Here is a 22,499-nt window from a genome sequence, read left to right as displayed (position 1 = left end):
AGCCTCGCCCGATCGAATGACATGGCGCGTCGTAGTCCCCAAAGTGTCCTCTCTCCATGTACCAACTATGAGCGATAACGTGTTCTGACTCGTTTTGGCGTCTCCAGTCTCGGCACGCGCGGGTGGGTGGTCCGGCACCTGTGACAACTTATATTTCATCACATAATATACGTTTTCACAGGTTTATGACCACCCACCCGCGCTTGCCAAGACGATGGACGCCAAAACGAGTCAGAACACGTTATCGCTCATAGTTGGCACATGGAGAGAGGACACTTTGGGGACTACGACGCGCCATGTCATTCGATCGGGCGAGGCTGTGGGGCCGAGAAATGTAGAGTTGAAGATGGCTACCTCCGACCATGACCGTGAGTCATGATCATTGGTCATCGATGCCAAGAGCCGCTCTCTTATCGAATCTTATCTGAGCGAATTCACACGGCTCGCCACGTTGATCCACCGTCCTCGTTGCTTAGGCCTTAGCAAGTGCAATTGTGCAGGTGGAAACCACCGCCAGACGCCGTGCGCGTGCGGACTTGAGCTGCATACGATGTGCCCGCAAGAACAGCGTCGACGGCCGCTGCAGCGTCCGTCACAATGCGCCACGTATCAAACTGACCGCGCTGGAGCTCGACAACAATGTCAAAGATCGGGTCGCCACTGCGCTGCGCCAAGAGCTTGCGCAGCGGTCCAGAGTCGTCCTTCGTTTGCCGCGCTTTGGCCATCGCGTCGCCGACCGTCACCGACTCGACACCGCCGACAAGACCTCGCAGCGGCTTGTTCTTGAGTAGTTTCCGGAGGTCGCCGTGCGCCGACGCGACGATGCGCACGCCGCGCTGCTTGCACGTGCGCGCGGCCTCGACTTCGTTTGGTCGGCCAATCTCGTCGATGACCATGATCTCTGGCGTGTGGTTCTGGACGCATTCGACCATGATTCGAGCTTGTGCGTCGAGCGACGGCACCATCATGCGCCGCGCCAAGCCCACACACGCATGCGGGACATCGCCGTCACCTACGGATGCATATATTGATCATTGCGACAACAAGGAACAGGCAGTCGTACCTGCTATCTCGTTGCTCGTGTCGACGATGCACACATTGTACGTGGTGGCGAGATGGCGAGACACTTCGCGGACGATAGTGGTTTTGCCGCAGCCAGGCTCGCCGAGGAAGAGGATGCTCTTGTCTTCCATTGCGAGAAGATCTGCGATCAAGCCCGCATGCCCTTCAATGTATCGACCGACGCGGATCGTGAGCGCAATGATCACGTCTTGGCGGTTGCGAATCGCCGAGATGCGGTGCAGTTGACGCTCGAGGCCGGCGCGGTTGTCGCTACCAAAGCCACCGACGCGGTCGACGATTGCATCGAGGTCGTCGCGCGTCACGACGCGGTCTTCATGCTGGACGTCGAGGAAGCAGCGGGCGCCATCGACCCACGCCCACGGCCGCCGCCCGAGGTCCAAGACGATGTCGAGCAGCTTGGACGCGACACCCGGCTGCAACAGTGGCGCGACCAAGTCACTCGGCAGCAACCCCAAAATATCGTCCAAGTCTTCGTGGACCACAACAGGGGTGGTGGCAGCGACGTCGGTGGGCCGCCACGCACCGAGGTACTCGGCCGACACGACGCGGTGATCGTGCAGTGCGTCAAAGCACAGTGCGCGCTGGCCGTGTGTATGCGACAAGCGCTGGGCCGACGCCGCTAGCAGCAGTGCAAAGTTGTCAAAAATACCTTTCGCGAGTACGTCCGACGCATGGAGAAGCAGCTGGGTCGTCGATGCCGCCGCTTGCATTGCTTCGGGCCGTAGTGGCCGCTCGTTGAAGAAATCGGCGCGGTCGAGGTACCGCGGGTGCGGGTGCGCGGGCAGCCCAGCGTGTGCCACCATGTCGGCAAACGAAACATCAAAGCGCGCCGTCTCGTGCTCGAGGAGCAGCTGTAAATCCACGAGACCGCAGCACTCGGCCAAGGACGAGAGCAGCGCCGCCGACCGGTGCACATCGAACGCCACCTTGGTGACAACCGACGACCGAAGCGACGGCCCCACGGCGTCCACGAGCGCGGCGATCGGAATGTCGCAGCAGTCGATGAGGAGCGTAGTTTCGGTGCAGGCGACTACAAGCAACACCTTGGGCCACTCGCCGTACGCGTCAATGGCCAGGACGCGACGGTGCGTCGGGTCGTTGAGGACGTCGACGGTCGCGACCGCCGCACGCAGCTGTGCAGTGGTGGCGATCTTCGTGCAAGGCGCCGAGCTCTTCCACGTCACAGCGGCGTGCTGCGACGGTGCCTCTACGCCATGGGTTATCAACTGAAAATCAAAGGTGTGTACGTACGCTTGTCTGGTACAAGTTTCTCGTCCAATCGTTTTGGACTGTCTTGACGAAAGCTCCAGTCGCCACGATCGTCGTGGGTGCTAACAACGCTGGGCATCGACTGAAGCGTGGCCACGACAGCAGCGACGGCATCGTCAATGTCATCGGCGTCGATGCCGAGGCGGCTCAGCTGATGCGTCAAGAGCGGAACGTCGTAGACGGCGCCCAAGGCAAGTTGATGTACCACCTGCTGCACATACGCGGCGATCACGCGTCGTGGTGAGATGTCAGTGGTCGGTGGCAGGCTCACTGGAGCCGGCGTCTCGGCGTCTGGCTCGGACTCGTCCGACACTTCGCTTTCTACATTCGCATTGCTTCGGGTTCAGTACCGCTTTCGACGTACCGGCTGAAATCTCGCTGCAGCTTTCGTCGTCGTCGTTGTCCGAGGTCCCTGGTGGAGGGGCTTGCACGACAATGTCGTCGGGCGGAGCACACCCTTTGCCGACAAAACACGGTCGGTCATTGTCGCAGAAGACGAGCTCGGGATGCTGCGTCAACGACGTCACGACGGCGTCGACCGCTGCGTCCAGATCCACGTCATTCGGGAGGTGGGAACGGACTTGGCCGCGGACGTACGAGACGTAAAACGGGTTGTCCTCGCGGACCCACGCCAAAATCGCCGGCAAGAACGAGTCGTGGTGCGTCTTCACCACGGATGCCACGCTGTCCAGCGGCTCCAACAACGACGGCACCGACGAAGGGGACGGCGGACAAGACGAAGCAGACTGCGTGGCCCACAACGCCGGCGGCGCAGACGATGACGCGGACAGCGGGGACGATGGCACAGACAGCGCGGACGACATGCCAGAAGACGCGACGCTCTCCGGTGCACTGCTCGACAAGCAAAACGACGAAGACCTCGGTGCGTCATCTGCCACTGGGTTCGGTACAGATGAAGCTGCTGTTGGCATGCTCTGTACGAGCCACGACTCGGGTGCTGGCACATAGGTAAAGTCCTCTGCTGGCCGAAGGTAGCACGTCATATCGATCGCCAAGTAGATTTCGTGGTCCTTGCCTTGGGTGGCCACGACGTACTTGAGCTGCATGAGGTCCGCAATGAGCTTGGGCACGGCCGTCGCAACTTCGTGGACGCCGCGGGCGACAAGCGCCGACGTCGCAGCTCTCGCAATCTCCATCATGGCGATCGGCGCAATCGCCAGAGGTTTCAGCAGCCCACGCAGCATGGCGGCTGGCGTTGCCTCGGACGTCCAATGGCGCGCTGGCGGCAGTAGTGGCAGCGGGCGTTGGTCCCGCGAGACGACAAAGAGGGGCTTGACAAACACCAAGTTTTGATCGCGCAACACGATTTCAAGCAAAACTTGGCGCGTTTCCGTGTACAGAGCCGGCGGTATGTAGCGCGTCGCGCGCAGGAGCAGCGGTACTTTGGCTGCAAAGTTGAACCGAGCTTTGGCCCCGCGGATCGCATCGTACGCCAGACGACGAATGTGATCGGCAAGTGCATATAGAAGGGTATCGCCGAGCGTTTGCTTCGAGCGGCGTGCGTCATCCACAAGTTCCCTGGACGGAGCGGAAGAGGCCGTGACGGGCGCTGGCGCCGGGCGACAAAGCGGCAACGTCGGAGAGGACACCGCGGGGGATAGCGCCGCGACCGACGCCAGAGAGCGCAGAAACGACACGTCCACGAACAAAGTTAGCGACTGATGGACAAGCGACGGGTCGATGCCGAGGCAGAGGGCCGCCTTGTGGTTGCGGACAGTGGCCATGCACTTAAGGGCACACAAGGCGTCAAAGGCTTGCTCGGCCATGCCGTCGAATCCCTCGACGAGCTCGGCCTTCTGAAGCTGCGCTCGGAGGTTTGTCAGTTCGTGCGGAGCGATCGCAATCTTTGCTGCCCACGCCTGCACGAGAGCCGTGACGCCGTGGCGCGTTGCAGCGGGGACGGCATAAGGACTGGCGCGCGTGGCCAGGATCGATGCACCGTCGACGCAGGTGAGGCAGCGATCGCGCAGGACGCATTCCAGAACCTGCTGGGCCGTGCGTGGAACGTCGTCAATGTAGCCGGCCTTCGTGAGCAGTTTTGTGATCTTCTTGACCTTGTACTGTTTGGCCTTCTTGCTGATCGCGGTGTGCGCTGCGGCATGAACGTGCACGACAATGTGCTCGATCAGCGCGTCGTAGAGTGTGCTTGCTTGGCCGTGAGATGCGCTCGTTGCAGCGAGAGGCGTCGGCTCGCGTGGAGGAGGCGGTGCGTACGAGCCAGACGTCTGCGCCGGGAGTCGCCGGAGGAAACTGAGGTCGGGAACGGACGCCACGGAGCGGTTGAGGCGCGTCGGGTCGATCGCGATGCAAGGGACGCCGTCGGCGTTGGTCGTCTTCTTGAAGCACCCGAGCTGCATGACCCCTTCGAGGACACTCCGCTTGATCCACTTGCCTCCGATCGACGTGCAGCCCGCAATAGCCTTCTTGGCCGCCACTGCAATCGTGACTTGGGTCAGCGGCAGAAATGCGATCTGACGCGCCATGCGTCGCACAATCTCCTTGACAGCTCCGGGCCCATCTGCGCTCGGCGCAATAAGCGTATCCTTCTCGTGCAGGGGCCGGAGCTTGCCTGCGTCCAAAAGCAAGCAGCTGCCAGCAACGTCGAGCGCCACGCCTGGCTCGGCTTGTAGCATGCGCACGATGCGCTGCGTCGCGTCGTCCAGCGCGTCGCCGGCCACGTAGCTCGTATGGACCAGCGCCTCGGTGATCTTGGCGACCTCGTAGGACGGGCGCTTCCGAGCGGCCGTGCACAACTTCATATGCAAGCGCGCGGCCACGTGCATCAGAAGTGCATCGTAGAGCGTCTTCGGGGCGTCGGTGCTGCTCGTGCCAAGGCCAAGACGTGGCGCGCCGAGGTCGTCGTCAGCGCTCAGCTCCATCGCGTGCCAAATTATTTATAGAATACGATGCGAATATTAATATCCTGTTTTCCAAATGGTTATATTAATATGCTGCAATGACAGAGATTTGTATGATGATTAAATAGGTGACGCACGTTTAGCTTGTGCTTGGTATATTATTGCATCCTGGGTGCTGCCGGTCGGCCACCTTATGATTGGCCAAAATGAGACGGATCGACGCGTTTCCATTGGTCAATTCAAGACTGCGCGATCAAGCTGACCGGCAGCCAACGACCTTCCTACCCCTCCGAAGCTCGCAATGCTTGATCGTACTAGTACACTTGTCACCAACGTTGACTTCGTAGCAGGCTTGTGCTGTGGCGAAGGCCATACGTAGGGGTTAGCGCGTGAGATGATGCCACCGGAAACGCGCTTCACTGCCAGCTAAATCCGCCGACTTGCCAGACGCTCTCGTTGCTCGAGGTTAAACAATGAATGAGGTACCGGTACTGACACCCTAAGTGACACCGATATGATTGCTGGTACTATTTGCTGGGCGTCGCAGACAACATCGACGTTCACGCCACTTGCACTGGTGGCTTGGGCCGTTGCCCGCCCCGATGATTCTACAGCACACTAATATCGCCCTATTTCACACTAATACACCTCCAAATTCAAACAGCGCCCTACGATTGGATAAAATTCAAATTCGCAAAAGCGGCCATGTCAAGCGAGGGCGAGTGCAGCATCTGCCTCGAGCCGCTGGTCGACGACTTGAGCTGCCTGCCCTGCGGCCACGTCTACCATGGCAAGTGCGCAGCCATGTCTCTGCGCGCCAAGCGGCAATGCCCGACCTGCCGCGCGCCGTGCCAGCCGCATCACACGACCAAGCTCTTCTACATGCCGCCGGCGGCCCCATGTGCGCGTCCGTCCAACGACACGGTCGACAACGAGGGCACGATCAACGTCCGCGAGATCCAAGCCATGAACAAGTCGCTGGCCTCGCGGGTCGGCGCGCTCGAGGCGCGGCTCAAAAATCAAACCCAAGATATGGTGATGTACGAGCAACGGGTCCTCGACGCCACTAGCGAAATCACGACCCTCAAGAAGGCCAACGAAGTGCTCAAGAAGGCCAAACACGACGCCAAGTACGCGCAACTCAAGCTCCAGCAGGAGGCGGTCGAGATGCGGGCGACCTTGAAGCAGCTGCAGGCTCAAGTCGGCGCAGCCTCGGTCGCCGCTTCCATTCAAATGTTCATTGCCACCAACCAGATCAGCGTCCTGGAAGCCGAGTTGCAGCGCCCGCACGACGTCATTCTCGCGCTTAAGACCTCGAACCGGTACCGCGCCGAGCAATACGAGAAGCTGATGGCCAAAGTCCGCGCCCTCGAGCGAGCAGCCAAGCGTCCCGCGGCGCCCTCCAGCCCCGAGCGCGCGCCCAAACGCCCACGAAAACCCGAGAGCAAGAAGCCCGCGCCGGTCGTCGACCTCACTGACGTGCTCTCGCCGCTGCCCAAGACGCGCCGTACGCCAACAACCTCCGAGCCACCCGTGCCACTCTATACAAAGGGGCAAGTGCCCGTGTACCAGCGGTCGAATCTGCAAGCAGCCTTCGCCAAACGAGCTGCGCTGCACCCGATAGACGACTATGCATCAAAGAGCAGCAACGCGCTCGTGGATCTGAGTAGTCCGACGTTGCCTGCACCGACCAAGCGACGCCCGTTCGGTGCCAAGACCCGCCTCATCTCGGAGTGGTTCCCAACCAAAGACGCGACGTCATAGAGTAGTACGTCAGTAGATATTAGGCTTTCGTCTTGACGTCTTTTGTGATCTCGAGGCCATATTGCGTGCACCACGCATCGGGTGCGAGCTCCTTCTTCGTCCCAACGCGGCTGTACATGCTCTTGAACCTTTGCTCGAGGCTCGCGCCGGCTTGAGCGATGCCCGGCGACGCGACCCGCGACGTAAGCACGCGCAGCTCGGCAATGCACCGACTTGTGCCGCCGTACCCGAGCGCCTTTTGCTTGGTCTCGACGAGCTGCCACCATGGACTGTCGTCCAGCATGGCCTGCAACAGCGCCTCGAGCAGCTGCAATGTCACGTCGTCTTGGTCCTAACGCGGTGGCTGAGTCGACACGCCACACGAGTGGGCAACCAACACCAAAGATGTCAAGCTGGTCCGGGCTCACGCTGTTCAAGTCGTGGAGGAGCGTAGGCAGAAAGAGGGCGGACGCGGCGCCGTTCGATGGCAGCGCGTCGCTCGCGAGGCTGAGCTCGTTCCAGCGAAGGCTGTTGCGCAAGAGAGCTTGCGCCATGCGCGGCACGCTGGCGTCCAGCATCTCACGCCATAGCTGGCGAATCTACGCGCCATTGAGTCGAGAATACGCAAGTCCAAGCAACTTGGGAGCCAAAGTCGGCCTTTTGGAGCTGGGTTGCGGGAAGACACGCCGTGAGAGTGTAGAGCACGCGCGATACGCAGTCCTTCTCAATGTAGCGCATCGTCGACAGCATCGCGACGACCTACAAGACGGAGTCGTCTCGTTCGGTGGCGCAAGAGCGGTGGAGTAGTACGTGGGCGTATTTGACCGACGTCGTCGTCTTGGGGTTCTCAAACATGGTCTTGATGTCTTGAAGGTACTGGAGAAGGACGAGCTCTGTCTCGTAGAGCACTGCCATTTGGATCTTGGGCGACCTACATCGCTGCGTACAGAGGTGCATGGGTGGTAGCGACTACTGGGACGACGGATACGACGGGTGGAGGAGCTTTTGCAGGTCGCGCAAGTACTGCTGCAAATGGCCGTAAAAGAAGCGAGCGCTCTTGGTGAGCGCAATCTCGTGTTCGGCTTGGGTCTTCTCGTCGCGGATCTTCATCGAGAGGAGGTCCCATCGCTCGCGCTTGACTTCGTCCTTGACCTTGAGCTACCCTCTCTCATAAACGACACAGACTCGACGCACGCGATACCTTGATGGCCTTGGCGTAGCTCAAAATGTGCTCTTGGAGCGGGTGCGCGAGACAGTGCGCGAGCTGATTCGCGATCGGAAGGCCCGCGAGCTCAAGCTGGCGAGCGCCAAAGTAGAGCAGCCGGAGGCTTGCGCCAATGGCCTTGGACGTAGCCTTGAGCTCGGTCGGGTCGCGCACCACCCACGCCATGGCGACATCGGGGCATTCAAAGATGTGCAGGGCGATTTCCGAGGCAAACTGCGCCACATTGGCATGGATCCAGCTCGTGAGTGCGACAAAGTAGCTGCTAGGCTGGCCCTCGAAGCTCGCGACAAAGTCCTCGTAGCACATGAGCAGCGTCGTGAAGAAGGCGCGCGACGCTGCCAAAACGTAGGCCTGCGGCTGCCCGGACGCTACCACCGTGCGCAACTGCGAGTGCAGCCGCGCCGAGTACGCCTCCAAACACATGTCGGTCGCGGCCTTGGTCTCGTGCAGCCGGAGCAGATAGGTGACGTGGTTCTCGCGGAACGTCTGGTGGCCCGTTGTCGCAGTTGTCACCTTGTCCACAAACTGCGCCGTGTATCGGTCGACGAGCGCGCTGGCCTAGTGGATGGTGACACCGTGGCGTCGATAGAGGCGTCGACTTGCCGCCAGTGATGGTGCATTCTTTCGCGTGTCGAGCACGAGCGAGGTAAAGCCGTCGTAGTCTTGTTCAAAGAGGAACATCTCGAGACTGTGCTCGAGCTCGAGAAGCATGTCATCCGGCGGCGTCGGCACCGCGGCGAGCAACTTGCTCTGGCTGCTGGCACTCGCTGCCTTTTTGACGTCTACGTTCTTATTGGAGGCAGTGCATGGATGCGAGTCAACCTTGCTTGGTTGGCGTGAGGGAAATGGCCTGGAGCTGCGCGAGCGACCGCTTGCAGTCGTGGATGACACTCTTCATGAGCGAGACGCTGCTGTCCATGCTCCGAATCTCCGCGGCCGCCGACAGAAACGTGACGTAGTTGGCGCAAATATCGCTCTTGAGCTCCTCAATGATGGCGTCCTACGCTCGCACTCGTCCAAAGCGACGCACGACGCGACTCAAACCTTTTGATCCAAGAGCATCTCGCAATGCTCTTGGATCTTCTCTGGTGGATTCCGCTTCAGAAAGAGCTCGGCGTACGCCCGTGCGTCAAACGTCGCGCTGCTCATGAGGTCGCTAATGCGCGAGCGCTCGTTGGCCGTGAGCCGACTCGTCGTCTTCTTCTTGACGTCGCACGTAAAGACGCCGGGGTGCCGACCAAACGAGATCGAGTCCTTGGTCGTCGGGCCCGTCGTCATGATGAACTTGGCGTCGAGCAGCGTTTGGCCCCATGCTTCGAGCTCGGTGAGCGCGAGGTTTGGGAACTTCTTGGCGAGAATCGTCGTGGCGTCGTCGGCGGTAAACTGCTTCTTCTTCTGGAACGCCACTTGCTGCTTGAGGTACTCGGCGACCTTGGTGAGCTCGGCCTCTACGCAGAGAGGATGCTCTAGCGATAGCGTCAGGAGGCAGCAGGTGTACTGGAGCGCGACTTGGGGTGGTGGGCGTGGGGGCTCGAGAGCGGCGCTGTCTCTTTCACGTACGGAGCGAGCGCGCCGATCCAGCCGTCGCGGTCCTCTTCTGTTGCGGCGCGGAGTTCGCTGCGCTTCTTGCCGACGACAATGGCAAAGCAGTAGCCCTTGGACGACGACGAGCTGCTGCTCGTGCTCTGGCTCGTAGCCGGATCGATCGACGCATGGAGCTCCTCGACGAGCGAGATCTCGGACGCGTTCGTGACAAAGCTCGGCGACGACGCGTCCGTGGCATCGTAGTACATCCATTGCGACATGGTGAGGTAGAAGTACCGCTTCTTCCAGCCCATGCGGCCCTACAGGACGAGGAAGATCCTGCAAGCGCATCCGGCGTCTTTACCTTCTTGTCCAGCGGACCGCCATAGACTGCGACCTGCGCGACCTCCTTGGCCGATACCATCGACGCTCGCTCGCTCCGAAACGTCGCAAGATCCTGTCCTGCTCCAAGGAGTGGCTGGATTGGCTACACACACGCAACTTTTGCATGGCGACCCCGCGACCGCCACCATGAATCACCGCATTGCACGCGTCCACCTCGTTCACTGCCATCAACGCGTTTGATATCTCGCAGCAGGGTAGCTCTATCGTGGCGACATGCAGAGCACTGAGACCTTTGTCGCTGTGTGGGGCCAATGTGGCGTGCAAATAGACAGAGGAATCCGGGCATGGTCCTGGGCAGAACAGGGCTGCGCCGGTCATGTGCCAAGCGACGTCGATGGCCACGGCCTGCTGTGAGATGGCAAGAATGCATCGCGCTCTTCGATCACTCACGCGCTGCCATGAAGGAGCGCCGGCCAAAGCATTTCGAAAGATCGCGTTGGTGTGAGATGGACCCGCGGGCCAAGGTGAGCTTCCAGCAAGTCCGCGTCGTGCCGTCGGGCTGCATGCAGCGGCGCGGGCTTGGCAACTTGCACATTGTGGGCAGCGACGCCACCGGCGCCTTCTTTGCGTTCGCGTCGACGCTCGCCGTGTACGTGTACGAGGCCACGACCTTCCGCCTGCACCGCCTCCTGTCGACCAAAGACAACGTGCTCGGCCTCGCGTGGTGCCCGTTCGCTTGCCACCGCGCCTACTTGGCGACCGTCGCGATGGAAGGCGGCGTCGTGCTCTGGAACGTCACGACCGAGGAGATCCTCTTCCAAGCGACGCTGCCGACGGCCCACCACGCCATCTCGCTGCAATGGCAGCCCCACGACGCGTCAACGATGCAGCTCGCGATCGCCTGCAGCGACAAGCTGTACGTCGCCACTTCGATCGCACGTCCTACTTGGCGACTAGCATCTATGTGTGGACGATCGACCTCGAGGCCAACACCCACAGCATGGCGCGGCTTCTGCCCAAGCCGACCGAGTCGCCCATGACCGTACTGCGATGGAATCCGCAGACGCGTGGCATGCTCGCGATCGGCTTCGAGTTGACCGTGCACTTTTGTCCTGATAGATTGATACGATTCTAGGTCCGGCGCCATCGGGCTCTACCATGGCGCGCGTCCAACGGCGCTGACGCTGATCACACGCGAGAAGAAGCGCGACAAGAAGGCGCTCGCGATCACCGATATGACGTGGGACTCGCTCTCGCATTTGTACCTCCTCGTAGCCTACAAGGACGGCCACAGTGCTCTCTGGGAGATCAACGAGACGACCGGGACGCAGCTGCACACGTTCGACAAGCAAGGCGCCGGCACGAATGCCATTGCTTGGTACGAACCTCATTTCGCGCAAGTACAACTGGTGCTTGGCATTAGGCTGCCGTCGGCGCCGGGGCAGTTTGTGACGGCCAACGCGCGCAGTGGAATCCTCAAGATCTGGAACGTCTCGCAGCCGCAGCCGCTGCAGCACGTCCGCGCCCAGTCGTCCGGCATCCACAACATCGCAGTGTTGCAGGACCACCGCCTTTTGTGCGCCGCAGTCGACGGCTCAGTTGGTGTCTACGACCTCCAGAAGCGCCACCTCGCATGGGCAAGCCACGTATGTGTCCCTCGCGGTTTTGTCAAATGAGCTCATTTGCGTGCCTGCAGCCCGGCCACAAGGAGACGATCTTCGATGTGCGATACCAGCCCAGCAACCCAAACGTCTTGGCAACGTGCAGCCACGACGGCAGTGTGCGCATCTGGGACGTCGAGACTATGCACTGCCTTCAACATCTCCAGGGCCAAGACGGCGTGCTCTACAGCGTCGCATGGGCCCCGGCGACCGCTTCTTTGATAGCGTCGTCGTCGTCCTTGGGAACCGTCTTCCTCTGGGACACTGCCGTCGGCGTGGCCACCGTGCAGATGCGGCATCACACGGACGCCGTCTACCGCGTTGCGTGGGACACTGGCGACGATGGGCTTCTCGCCTCCTCCTCCAAAGACAAGACGGTCGTGCTGGCCTTGCCAAGCGGCGTCCTCGTCAAGCGCTACGTGCTGCCCGGTAGCCTGCTCCACCAACTGGGGTTTGCTCATAGTACGATAGGAGCTGCGTTTGGCTGCGACTGGAGCCCGCGTGGCGACGGCCTCCTCGTCGTCGGGTGCATCGACCACGTTGTCCGCGTCTTTGCCACAAAGACGTCGTCGACCGAGCCGCTCCGCGTTCTCGCGGCCCATGACGCGCGGGTCTTCCACACCGTGTGGTACGCCGACCCGGCGCGACTCCTTCTCGCGTCCAGCTCGGACGACTGCTCGATCCGCGTCTGGAGCTGGCCCGAAGAGAGTGCTGTGGACGCTGTCGTGCCGTACATTACGCTCACGGGCCACACGGGCTTTGTGCGGGCGCTCGTGTGGCACGCTGCACCGTATTTGCTCGATCTTGATACTCGATTGATACTGATGTTCTTTCTTTCTAGCGCGCCGCTCTTGCTCAGCGGCAGCTGGGACGCCACGATTCGCATTTGGGACATCCACTCGCGGAGCTGCCGACTCGTGGTCGTCGACCATCTCGCCGACGTGTATGGCATCGCGACGCATCTTGCGACGCCGTGCACGTTCGTGTCATGCTCGCGGGACTCGACTTTGCGTTTCTGGGGCCTCCGCACGTACGAGTCAGCAACGACGCTGCTAGCCACCGTGCTCTCAGCTCCGGATGTGGCGCCCATCGAAGCAGCATTTGTTGTCGCGGGCATGCTGCCCGGCCTCGCGAATTTCTTTGCGCTGCTGCAACAAAAGAGCACGCGTGAGATGCGCATCCAGCGCGAAGAGAGCGTTGTCGAGACGTACCTTGAGCAGGCCCGGCGCCTCGAGGCGGGCTTGGCCAAGTCGCGCCGCCCGAGCAAAACGACGCGCCTCAACAAGGAAGAACACCTTTTGCAAGCGGCGGCGACGTACCTCAAGGCGGGCAACCTCGTTCGGTACGGTCATCGCCTCGTACAACGTGCCATCTCAAAGCCGCTGTAGCTATTGCCGTATTTTGGCCGACATGAACCAGTGGGAGAAGGCGCTAGCTGTCGCACCGGGTGTCTCGATGGCTTTTTGGGAGAAGCTTGCAACCGAGTACGCCGAGCACTTGGCCGCGAGCGAGAGCGAGGACGCTGCCGTGTACTACGTAGCGACCCGCGACGTTGAAAGCGCTGTCGCTCTGTACCACAGCCGTAGTCAGTATGAAGATGCATTCGTCGTCGCCAAGGCGAGCGAGACGATGCCTCACGCAGCGCCATCTTTGAGTAACTCGCCCAGCCAGCAGGACTGGGTGCGTCCCCTGACCTCGAGAAACTGCGTCTCACCAGCTGTAGTCGGCGCTGCGCCACAGCTCGCGTGCAGCCTTGGCGACGCAGTACGTGGACGCGGGCGACCCGATTCTTGCAGCGTGTTGCTACCTCTCCGTCCACGCCATGGACAATGCGATAGCTGTCCTTCTGCGCGGCGACCAGGCACGGTCCATATCTTGGTTCCATATGGCCATCCATCGTGTAGCTCGAGCTGGCGTACGTGCTCTCGACGTATCTCTCGACAGACGTGTCGCCACAGCACCCACCCGTCATGCTCGTGCGCCGCCTCGCTTTCAAGTACGAAGCACTCGGGGCGCTGCCCCTAGTGTTGCAGCTCCTCGGCACACTCCCGCCTCTCGAAGCAAAATATGAAGTCCTCTGCCACAGCCTCTCGCGCTGCTCATGATGCACTAGACGTGGCTATTGTGCGCGCGCCAGGCGCGCCTCGGACGCACGCAAACTCTTGCGGCGCGGCTTCTCGAGCAAACCGAGCTCGAAGCCGAGCTCCGTGATGCGTTGGCGGGCGAGCGTGTACGGACGACCACCTGCGATGCTTGCTGCGTTCTACCTTGCTCTACTTAGCTCGTCGATGCCGTTCGACTGCACCTTTTGCTCGGCGACGAAGCAGAGGTGCGCTCCCATGCAGCCTTCGGACTCGTATCAACAAGAAGGTGCATACTCTAGGGCCTTCAACTCGCCATCTCGGAAGTATTCGGTACAGTCGGTTGGAGTTATAGCTCAGACGTGGATGCGAGTGCTAGAGCTTCTCGGTGCCCCGGAGGTCAACTGGCCCGTGGTGTTTGCATTTACGACCATCTTGGGCTCGTACGACGCTGTGGCAGCGTCGCCCAAGTACCGCCTGATACATTGATACATTGATGGAGAGTTTTGTAGGCAGCGCGCGACGCTCTTGGCCCTCATGGCATTTGCTGGTGCCGTACAAGCCATGGACGCCCGGTCGCCGGTCCCTGTCGTAAGCTACCTCTTCCACGTCGTCCACACGCAGTGCTATGGCGCCGCCGTCCGACTTCCAATCCCCGAAGCCGCTTTGCTCGAAGCCGTTGGTTACGTGTGAGCAAAGTGGCTGGGTTCAAGCGAGTGTAGGAAGCCGACTACTGTGCGTCGCGGGATCTCGGCCGGCTGCAGCACGTGCTCGCGCAGCTCGAGCGGTCGCGCAGCTCGTGGCCAGAAGCGCTACAAGCACGCGTGGCTACGTGGCACAAGGTTCTTGCGTCGCCACCGCGTAACATGCAACGTCGCCCTGTGGGTATGTCACGATGGGTCTAGACGCGCTGCAAGGTCGTGTCGAAGCCGTCGTCGTGCCCGGCTCCAACCTCCCGTCGGCGGGCCAGGCCAAATTTCCTTTGCGATCGCTCTTTACAGGCGAGGTCGACCTTTCTTGTGGCAGCACTTGTCTATATAATGGGCGCTAGATCATCCACGGCCCATCGATCAAGCTGGAGGACGAGGTGTCGGCGATCTCGCTGGACGAAGCCATCATGTGGTCCCGCGTGAACCCGTTCTCGCCACTCTCGACCGGCGACAGGCTCTCCGTGTACAGCCAGTACTAGCAAATCGCAAAAATGTTGAAGTCTCGACAGTCATTTGTGGTGTCACTGGGCATTGGAGCGCGGGTGCAGCTGCATGTGCATGCGTGCTATCTCATCTTGAATGTCGGCCATCGCGAGTCGTGTCTTGGCCGGCGCTCGCGCGTAGGCGTCGAGGGTTCCGTGTTCCATGAGCTGTCGATGGCGCGCTTCAAGGATCGCTTCCATTTGCACGAGCGCTTCGTAGGACCGGCTCCGCGGTGGGGCTTGCACCGGCGTGTCGTCAGGCAGCAAGATGTGCTCGTCACCGGTCGTGGCGGGCTCAGAATCCTCAGGAGCCGGGACAGCTTCTTCGCACTGGCGCTGCAGGTCGGTCTTTCGCTACAAACAACGTGGCGTGATCGTCGTTGTACGAGGCGTACGTAGTAGTACCTCGCTCAGACGGGCCATCACCTCGTCAATCGTCGCCATGCTCATCAAGTGCACGGGGCCGTATTGTCCGAGGTCATCTGCGATCACCTCTGTCTGCGTACTTGCGTCTATGGTAGCCGAGCTTGCATCGGCGCTTAGTGGCTGGCGTCGAAACGGATCCATGTCGGGCTCGTAGGCTCGCCAGACCTGCTCGGGTGGCGCCCGGTCTCGCTTCCTCGTCGCGCTGCCAGGCGACGTTCGCTGGGCAGCGCCAAGATGTCTCTCACGATCGATCGCCGCTGCTTGCCGCCGACTACTGTGTGGAGGTGTATGGCTGCGCCGCCACGACGACGCCGCCTGCCGCTCCATCGTGCGAGATGTTCCGAAGCTGCACGTCATCCGGATACCAAGCCGGTTTTGGCCGGTTGCGATCTTGCCGCAAGTTGAAGTCGGGCTTCCTCGCACTTGGCTTTGAGATCCGAGCATGGTCCCACACGGCGACTGTAGACGAGCTGCGGAGCGCCATGGTGATGAGACCTCTCATCAAGGTCCACGACGCGTATCTTCTTGCTCATCCGAACGCAGTCTCGGGGCTATAGGAGGAGCTAGCGCTCTAGGTTTGTGTCGAGCTTCATCGGGAGCTGCTCTCAGCGACGCCGACGCACTACCGGCGTCAGACGATGCAGCATTAGAGGTGCGGGACCAGCGGTGATCCCGGTGAGGCCTTGATCGCGGACGCATCGATTAATCCCAGCCTGGTGCTCAAGATACACTGGATGCAATACAGAGTTTGCAAAATTCGCACGGTGCAAGTGCACTGGCATCGTCTAACGTCCTACTGGTCCTTGGTCATTGCACAAGTTGTCATAGGAATCGAGCAGTACTGTATATAGTGAATATGGTGTGAGCTGCTGGGGTGGCGATGACGTTGCAGGTGTCACGGCGCGTGTGGCGGCCCGTTTTAGTTTGGACGGGGCGCCGCATTTTAGCCAATCGCAGGCGGGGCTCCGGACCCCAGCGCTTGGTTTCCCCACGTTGGAGCAATTCGGCGATGGCGACGCGGTCGGCGTACGACGATGGCCCGCCGGAGCGGGACAACGTGCGCATCGAGCGCGACGTCATGAGCATGCTGCCCTTCTTCGAGTACCTCGTGGACCTCCCGGACGTGAGCCGCAGCGTGCACTACCGGCCCGACTTTGTCGACCTCCTCGACGAGTACGCAGCGTCGCGCCAGACGTCGCCGCAGTTTGCCAACTGGTAGCCACGCCCATTGCCTCTGCGCTTGACCGTATGCGCCTCGTAGGTGGTCGTGGCTCTCGGACCGCGACGAGGGCTGCCGCATCCTCCTCCACCGCATGAACGAGATGGGCCTCATCGATGGCGACGGGTCGCCATCGCAGCCGTTCAAGTGGAACTTCTCGGCGATGCACCGCGCGATCCAAGCGCGCGGAAAGGGCCTCGTGCTCTCGGCGCCATTGCGCTACAACGATGCGATCAACTACGACGTGGTCATGTACACCAAATACGCGTTCTCGAGCTTGACCAAGCGGCAGCCGTACTACGTCTCGAAAATTGAGAGCGAGCTGCGCTTCCGCCTCCCCAGCTACGTGGACGCGGACGCGTACATTGCAACGCTGCTCCAGCAGATGGAGCGCCACCCCGAGATCGAGCTTGTCTCGGACCACCAAGGGCAAATGATCTTTCGGTTACGCAGCAATGGGTACGTCAAGCCGCCGCTGCCGTTCCAGGCGGCCGCCGCCAACTACATCAACGAAGCGCTCGACGTGCTCCAGCGAGACGACACGTACCCGATCACACACATGCTCGAGATGGTGCGCAACTCGCGCCTCGAGGGCTGCGCCCAAGACGCGTACATTGCGCGCGTCCTTGAGCGCTTCCGCCGCGACGGCCGTTTCCAGTTTGTCGACGGCCCGACCTTTGAGCGCAGCTACTTTACCTTTGCGCGGCGCCAAGGCTTTGATGCGCCCCCCGCGTCGTCGCTGCTGCCGACGCCGAAGAGCGACGGCGGGCTGCGGGACCGCCTGCCCAAAGGCCCGCTCGCAGTGCCAAACGCGGTCGACGACTTTTCCGCGCTTGCGCTCGAGCTGCTGCAGTATGTGCCGATGTTTGCGATCTCGTTCTTGTTTGAAGAAACCAAGGCGTGCGTGCCGCCCCAGTGGACGCACGACCGGTACCTCCACCAAGTCGTGCAGCGCATGAAGCAGAACCCGCAGCTGCATTTCGAAGTCGACGAGAAGGGCCGCGCGTACTTTACCAAAGCTGGCAACGCCGCGCCAAGGTCTGCTTGCACTCTTCGTGCCGACGGCTCATCAGGCGATAGACCGGCCTTGCTGGACCCGCCGCCAAAGAAGATCAAGCGGTCGATGCCGACAGTGAACGTCAGCATGGCGTGGGCCGAGCCGCGGCTCGTCTTGTTTCCGACCGAGGTCACGCCACGTCCCATGCACCTCGAGACGGACGACTGTCGGCTCCAGGTATGTCCTACCCATCTGTCTGTCGTGCTCATGGTGCAATAGGTCCGGCGCAAGGCGCTGGTCGAGGCCGGCACGCCACCCAACGACGGCGTCGAGGACGGGCTCCGAAAACAGCGGGTCGTGCCGCCCCGGATCCCCCTGGATCTGGCCAACGAATAAGGGCACTCCACCTCTCAAGACTCAAAACAAAAACATGGCAGTGTTTCTATCGCCAACTATGCGTGGGCGACGCTCGCATAGTCGGGCTGCGTGGACTGGCAGAGCAACGCATCGCCGCGGGCCGTCGTCTTCTCGCGCGTCACCGCAGCGTCGTACGCGATGAGCATAGCGATGCTGAGGACACAGAGCACAACGTCCATCCAAAAGACAGGCGCAAATGTCGCAAAAGCTGCCGGCAGCATCGGCATGATGATGCGCGAGACCGAGGCCGCTGAGCCCAGGAGGCCCATCCACTTGCCTTGCTGGCGCGTGCCGAGGATCTTGGAGAAGGCCGAGACACAGACGGCGGTCGTGATCGGACTGCCGACGCTCCAGAGGAAGAAGACACCAGTCCAGAGCTCCGTGTACGTCGGAGTCGCGTGCAGCGCCAAGATCAAGTTGCCAAGTCCGAGGCCGCCAAACCCAATGGCGAGCAGCACGACGTCCGAGACGACGTGGTGCCAGATCTCAATGGCCACGTACGCCAGCAGCCTAGACACCGCATGAGCTGAATCGAGGTTGTGACGGACACGGTGTCATTACCCGAGGAGACCGAGGTTGAACTGGAACGTCGAGGCCGCGACAATCACATTGTCGTGCGAGTCGCCAGTCACTTGCACAAAGAGCGGCACGTTGATCGTCTCGTAGATCGAGAGCACACCGCGGGCGACGACGTTGAGCATGATGAAGAGGATGACGCCGGCGTACACGAGCTTGTCCGAGAGCACAAAGGTGTCGCTGGGCGACGGCGTCTTCTTCTTGGTCGCGTCGACCGCGGCTTCCGGCGCGTCGTGGACGCTGATCGAGTCGTCGTAGATGAAAACCATGAGCACGACCGTGACCAAGTTCATGAGCACGAGCAGCAGCCCTGGCGCTAGCACATTCGATCTCAGTCCACCGGCAACCATAATGTCGAGGTTTACCCGTGAGCTCGTTGAGCGGAAGACCCAAGATGTGGTAGTCGATGCCCGTCATGAAGCCGTCGAGGCCGGGCGTGAGGGCGTACCCAAAGTACACCGAGATCGCGAGGATCGTGAGGTACTTGAGCCGAACGCCAACGGTCGTCATAGCCGCGACGTTGGACCGACACACGCTGAGGTTACCGGAGCTCACGCCGACGAAGAAGCGGCTGATGATGAGCGCGCGCGTGCTCGGGACAAAGTAGACGAAGTTGCCGGCGAGGCCAATGAGTGCCGACGCAATGTACACGGCGCGGAACGAGTACTTGTCGCAGAGGTAGCCAAAGACGGTCGATGAAATGAGGCGGCCGACGCTGTAGACGGAGGTCAAGAGACCCATCTCGTAGAGGCCGCCACCGAGCGACTGGCAGTAGAGGAAGAGCGTCGGCATGACGATCCCCCGCGACGACTCGGCGATGAAGATGACAAAGTTGATGAGTGCGAGCTGCGTCCACCACTTGGTCACGCGCGGGGCGTAGCTTATTGTGGTCGCCTTCATGCTCATGCTCATGCGCTTGCTTGTGCAGTACGTGGCACAACGGCGAGTGCGATCCGAGGCCGTTGCTCGGTGCAAACTTGAAGTCATCCGTCAACTGCCGGTTTCTATGGCCCTTCCCGCGTGTCGCAGCATATCGTTGTCGCCTCGCCTCGGCTTGGCGGATGTTACAACGGCGGCGCTCAGTCCCACACGTTGCATCCTGAAGGGTCCGTGGGCCAAACATCAGGGGCTTGGCGTTGCCGTGCGTGGCGCTGGCTCCGACCTCTTGCGTGCGCCGAGCAGAGCGATTCCAACGACGTCGTGCGCCTGCTGTAACCTTGAGAACGAAGCATGTCTGTACACGGCGACGGTGCGAATGAGCTGCGGGGCCATAACCAAGCCCCGTGGAATGAGTGTTCGACGACAATAATGCCCCGTAGAGGCTTGCCTCCTGCGACGAGCTCGAGCAGGCAGTGGTCGTCAGCGCAGACGCTGCGGCTGGTCCATTGCTGGGCTACGTGATTGCTCTTGGGCGCCTTGCGACTTGGTTCGATCTGCAGAGCCACGGCGTTGCGCCACGCAGGCGGGTCGAGGAAAGGGTGCAGGCAGGACGAGGTTCACGCAACCGTTGGAAAGGCCAGATCACACTATTTACGAAGGGCGTACACTATTCCATCCGCGAGCAGCAGCAACGCAGAGGATGGCAGGCGACCACCTCGTCAAGCACGAACACGAGACGATGGTCCGTGACGTCCTGGAGGAGCTCGTCTTCCTCGAGTTCCTCTGCGACTGGCGCCGCCTCGAGATTGTCGTCGCCAAGGCCGACCTCGTTCAGCTCCTCAACGTCTACGAGGCCTCGGCGCGCTGCTCGCCACAATTCGAGGCTTGGTACATACGCGATGGACGCATATACCTCATGCGCTTTGAACGTTAGGTGGCATCATCTGCGTGACAAGAGCGATGGGCGCAGCCACGTGGCGAACCGGCTCAAGGCCATGGGCATCCTGCAAGGCCATGGCGATGCGCGGAACCCGTACATTTGGCACCGCCGGGCGCTTCAGAAGGCGACGCGTGCGCAAGCCCAGCTCTCTGACACCAAAGGCTTCACCAAGGCGCTCCGGGTCGGGCTTTCGTACGCCGATGCCTTTCAGTTGGACGTCCACAAGTGGACTTGCGTCGCGATCCACGTGCTGCGGATGCAGCCAGCGTGGATGACGACCAACCTCTTTGGCCAGGCCAAGACAATGGTGTCCCAGAACGTCGACCCGAAAGCGTATGCCAGCGCGATCGTCGAGGCCATGAAGCTCGACCCGCGCATGGTCTACTCCCTCGACAAGAAGGGCCGGGGCGTCTTTGCGAGAGCCCACAGCGCGTATGACGCCAGCATGACGCTCTCGCTCGATTCGGCGGTGCCAAAGTTTACGGCCATGGCGCTGGCGACGCTGCAGCACGTATCGCGGTTTCCTGTTGCGACGATCCTCGCCGAGGGCCGGCGCCGGCGCGGGTTTCCTTGCCTCCGCTACAAGGCCAAGAAGGCCACCAAGTCGCAAGAGGACATCGACGACGACGCCTTCGCGCAGAGTGTCGTTGACGCCATGCGCCGGGATCCGAAAATTGCGTTCGTTCAGGGCCAAGATCCGAGTGCCAGCTACTTTGCACTGCCAACGGAAGCGCCCCGAGCGCCCCCTGTGTTCGTCCATTCGTTCCTGGATCTTCTCAAACTGACGCTGCTCATTAGGCCGGCTGCTGTCCCCGTGCGTGCCGATGACGCGCTGCGCCGCATGACGACGATGGTGTTGACGCACCTGGAACGCCACGCGTTTTTCCCGCTGCAGCGCCTACGAGACGAGACGCAGCAGATGCGTGCGCCGGGCTGGACCCCCGACGGGCTCTACGCCCACCTCGTCAAGCGTCTCTGCAGTGACGACCGGCTGCACCTGGACGGCGACCGCTTTGTGCGCGCTGTCAAGCTCGACGTTGTGAGTGCTGCAACACACCTCTTGGCGGACGTTCTGGACAAGCTGCGAACGCAGCCGACAGTCTCGTACGCGTACATTGCGGCGCAAGCTGCGAAACTGCAGCCAGAAGGCCTCGTGACGCTCGACGAGTACGTTGGCGGCATCATCGATCGCCTGCGCGCCGACGACCGCGTTCTGTACGGTGCGGACGCGCTTGGACGCGGCAACTTTTGCCTTGTCAGCAACCCCCACCACCAGCTCTTGTACGATATTCTTGTGTTCTCCATTTGTCTGACGCCGCACGCGTAGGCCATTTACCGACGGCGATGCTGCCTTCCTCGCCAAGGCCGAGCGCGTGGCGCCAACACGCGTGCCACGCGCCGTTGTCATCAACTGTCTTGGCATGGCACTCGATCGCTTAAACGATCAACAGCGGGCACCGGGAGATACACTGGACGTGCGAGAGATTCTGGACTTGGCACGGCTGGACCCACACGCTGGCGACGTCGATGGCCTCGTTTACGCCATGTTAGAGGAGGACCCACGACTGCGCTTCGTGCCCGACGGCATGAGCCAGCACGCGATCGATGGCAAGTTTGCACTGGCTCAACCAAAGAAGCGCAAGCGCTCGTACGTCCGCGATCTTCGTATCTTCGTTATGGACATGGCTGTAGCCGTCGAAGCGAGGTTGCCTCAAGGATCGACTGGTACACGCCCCACGCAATTGCATGGCCAGGCGACGACGACAACAGCAGCAAGGAGCGCGCCGTGGCCACCCCCGAAGTCGGCATACAGGTTGGTCTTGTCGACGCGTGCAGGCGGCACATTGTTATGACCTGAGCGTAGAATCAGCGAGTGCGGCGTCTCGCGACTGGGGACACGGCCGAGGACGCGGCGAGCGGTGCTACGTCCACGCCGGTGCAGATTCCTCTGCGCATTCTTCGCTTTGCGTAGTTGTTGCTTATTTAGTTGTCTTCAATAACATAATTTATTGTCATGGATGGTCGGTGTGCATCGAATGAGCT

At 61.2% G+C, this 22,499-nt stretch overlaps 8 protein-coding genes across 8 annotated transcripts; 4 read left to right on the top strand and 4 right to left on the bottom strand.

Moving 5' to 3' along the window:
- Positions 1-242: 242 nt before the first annotated feature.
- On the bottom strand, positions 243-5,252 carry SDRG_07338 (hypothetical protein; the record flags this gene model as incomplete). The annotated part of the gene is made up of 4 exons (XM_008613166.1): positions 243-1,012; positions 1,064-2,290; positions 2,335-2,673; positions 2,717-5,252. The coding sequence occupies 4 exons, from the start codon at positions 5,250-5,252 to the stop codon at positions 480-482; spliced, it is 4,635 nt and encodes a 1,544-aa protein (XP_008611388.1). The 3' UTR covers positions 243-479.
- Positions 5,253-5,936: 684 nt separating this feature from the next.
- SDRG_07337 (hypothetical protein) lies at positions 5,937-6,897 on the top strand (the record flags this gene model as incomplete). The annotated part of the gene is made up of 2 exons (XM_008613165.1): positions 5,937-6,805; positions 6,873-6,897. 2 exons carry the CDS (start codon positions 5,937-5,939, stop codon positions 6,895-6,897), a joined length of 894 nt encoding a protein of 297 aa, XP_008611387.1.
- Positions 6,898-6,992: 95 nt separating this feature from the next.
- On the bottom strand, positions 6,993-10,195 carry SDRG_07336 (hypothetical protein). Its single transcript, XM_008613164.1, has 11 exons — positions 10,088-10,195; positions 9,698-10,043; positions 9,244-9,647; positions 9,022-9,199; positions 8,803-8,981; positions 8,176-8,757; positions 7,948-8,132; positions 7,785-7,905; positions 7,614-7,733; positions 7,373-7,573; positions 6,993-7,326 (listed from the first exon to the last, which is right to left on the bottom strand). The coding sequence occupies exons 1-11, from the start codon at positions 10,145-10,147 to the stop codon at positions 7,015-7,017; spliced, it is 2,688 nt and encodes an 895-aa protein (XP_008611386.1). The 5' UTR covers positions 10,148-10,195; the 3' UTR covers positions 6,993-7,014.
- Positions 10,196-10,574: 379 nt separating this feature from the next.
- SDRG_07335 (hypothetical protein) lies at positions 10,575-14,999 on the top strand (the record flags this gene model as incomplete). Its single annotated transcript, XM_008613163.1, has 18 exons — positions 10,575-10,984; positions 11,026-11,160; positions 11,204-11,446; positions 11,492-11,714; positions 11,765-12,158; positions 12,201-12,519; positions 12,571-13,071; positions 13,118-13,409; positions 13,453-13,569; positions 13,634-13,801; positions 13,843-13,959; positions 14,011-14,058; positions 14,113-14,143; positions 14,190-14,280; positions 14,323-14,488; positions 14,533-14,671; positions 14,716-14,816; positions 14,862-14,999. The coding sequence occupies 18 exons, from the start codon at positions 10,575-10,577 to the stop codon at positions 14,997-14,999; spliced, it is 3,633 nt and encodes a 1,210-aa protein (XP_008611385.1).
- A 42-nt stretch (positions 15,000-15,041) lies between these two features.
- Positions 15,042-15,785, bottom strand: SDRG_07334 (hypothetical protein; the record flags this gene model as incomplete). Its single annotated transcript, XM_008613162.1, has 2 exons — positions 15,042-15,356; positions 15,408-15,785. The coding sequence occupies 2 exons, from the start codon at positions 15,783-15,785 to the stop codon at positions 15,042-15,044; spliced, it is 693 nt and encodes a 230-aa protein (XP_008611384.1).
- A 571-nt stretch (positions 15,786-16,356) lies between these two features.
- Positions 16,357-18,096, top strand: SDRG_07333 (hypothetical protein). The gene is made up of 4 exons (XM_008613161.1): positions 16,357-16,643; positions 16,690-17,685; positions 17,728-17,881; positions 17,924-18,096. Exons 1-4 carry the CDS (start codon positions 16,438-16,440, stop codon positions 18,038-18,040), a joined length of 1,473 nt encoding a protein of 490 aa, XP_008611383.1. The 5' UTR covers positions 16,357-16,437; the 3' UTR covers positions 18,041-18,096.
- On the bottom strand, positions 18,044-20,157 carry SDRG_07332 (hypothetical protein). The gene is made up of 3 exons (XM_008613160.1): positions 19,003-20,157; positions 18,623-18,953; positions 18,044-18,571 (listed from the first exon to the last, which is right to left on the bottom strand). The coding sequence occupies exons 1-3, from the start codon at positions 19,622-19,624 to the stop codon at positions 18,097-18,099; spliced, it is 1,428 nt and encodes a 475-aa protein (XP_008611382.1). The 5' UTR covers positions 19,625-20,157; the 3' UTR covers positions 18,044-18,096.
- A 35-nt stretch (positions 20,158-20,192) lies between these two features.
- SDRG_07331 (hypothetical protein) lies at positions 20,193-22,488 on the top strand. The gene is made up of 6 exons (XM_008613159.1): positions 20,193-20,404; positions 20,451-21,206; positions 21,255-21,737; positions 21,784-22,104; positions 22,149-22,269; positions 22,321-22,488. Exons 1-6 carry the CDS (start codon positions 20,217-20,219, stop codon positions 22,426-22,428), a joined length of 1,977 nt encoding a protein of 658 aa, XP_008611381.1. The 5' UTR covers positions 20,193-20,216; the 3' UTR covers positions 22,429-22,488.
- The last annotated feature ends 11 nt before the right edge of the window (positions 22,489-22,499 follow it).

This window comes from Saprolegnia diclina (assembly GCF_000281045.1).
Source record: "Saprolegnia diclina VS20 unplaced genomic scaffold supercont1.21, whole genome shotgun sequence".
In the NCBI taxonomy this organism is placed as follows: Eukaryota; Oomycota; class Saprolegniomycetes; order Saprolegniales; family Saprolegniaceae; genus Saprolegnia; species Saprolegnia diclina.
The sequence above is the reverse complement of the archived record's forward strand: the minus strand, read 5'-3'. Positions and strand labels throughout refer to the sequence as shown.

Coding starts and splice junctions, on each gene's coding strand:
- SDRG_07336 (XM_008613164.1), bottom strand. CDS start 10,147: ATGGTATCGGCCAAGGAGGTCGCGCAGGTCGCAGTCTATGGCGGTCCG. Junction 7,906..7,947: donor CCGTCGTATCCGTCGTCCCA/GTAGTCGCTACC, acceptor GCAGCGATGTAG/GTCGCCCAAGATCCAAATGG. Junction 7,327..7,372: donor ACCAGCTTGACATCTTTGGT/GTTGGTTGCCCA, acceptor CCACCGCGTTAG/GACCAAGACGACGTGACATT.
- SDRG_07333 (XM_008613161.1), top strand. CDS start 16,438: ATGGCGACGCGGTCGGCGTACGACGATGGCCCGCCGGAGCGGGACAAC. Junction 16,644..16,689: donor TCGCCGCAGTTTGCCAACTG/GTAGCCACGCCC, acceptor TGCGCCTCGTAG/GTGGTCGTGGCTCTCGGACC. Junction 17,686..17,727: donor GCTGGCAACGCCGCGCCAAG/GTCTGCTTGCAC, acceptor ATCAGGCGATAG/ACCGGCCTTGCTGGACCCGC.
- SDRG_07332 (XM_008613160.1), bottom strand. CDS start 19,624: ATGACTTCAAGTTTGCACCGAGCAACGGCCTCGGATCGCACTCGCCGT. Junction 18,954..19,002: donor TCCGCTCAACGAGCTCACGG/GTAAACCTCGAC, acceptor CGAATGTGCTAG/CGCCAGGGCTGCTGCTCGTG. Junction 18,572..18,622: donor TTCAACCTCGGTCTCCTCGG/GTAATGACACCG, acceptor TGCGGTGTCTAG/GCTGCTGGCGTACGTGGCCA.
- SDRG_07331 (XM_008613159.1), top strand. CDS start 20,217: ATGGCAGGCGACCACCTCGTCAAGCACGAACACGAGACGATGGTCCGT. Junction 21,738..21,783: donor AACCCCCACCACCAGCTCTT/GTACGATATTCT, acceptor CCGCACGCGTAG/GCCATTTACCGACGGCGATG. Junction 22,270..22,320: donor CCCCCGAAGTCGGCATACAG/GTTGGTCTTGTC, acceptor ACCTGAGCGTAG/AATCAGCGAGTGCGGCGTCT.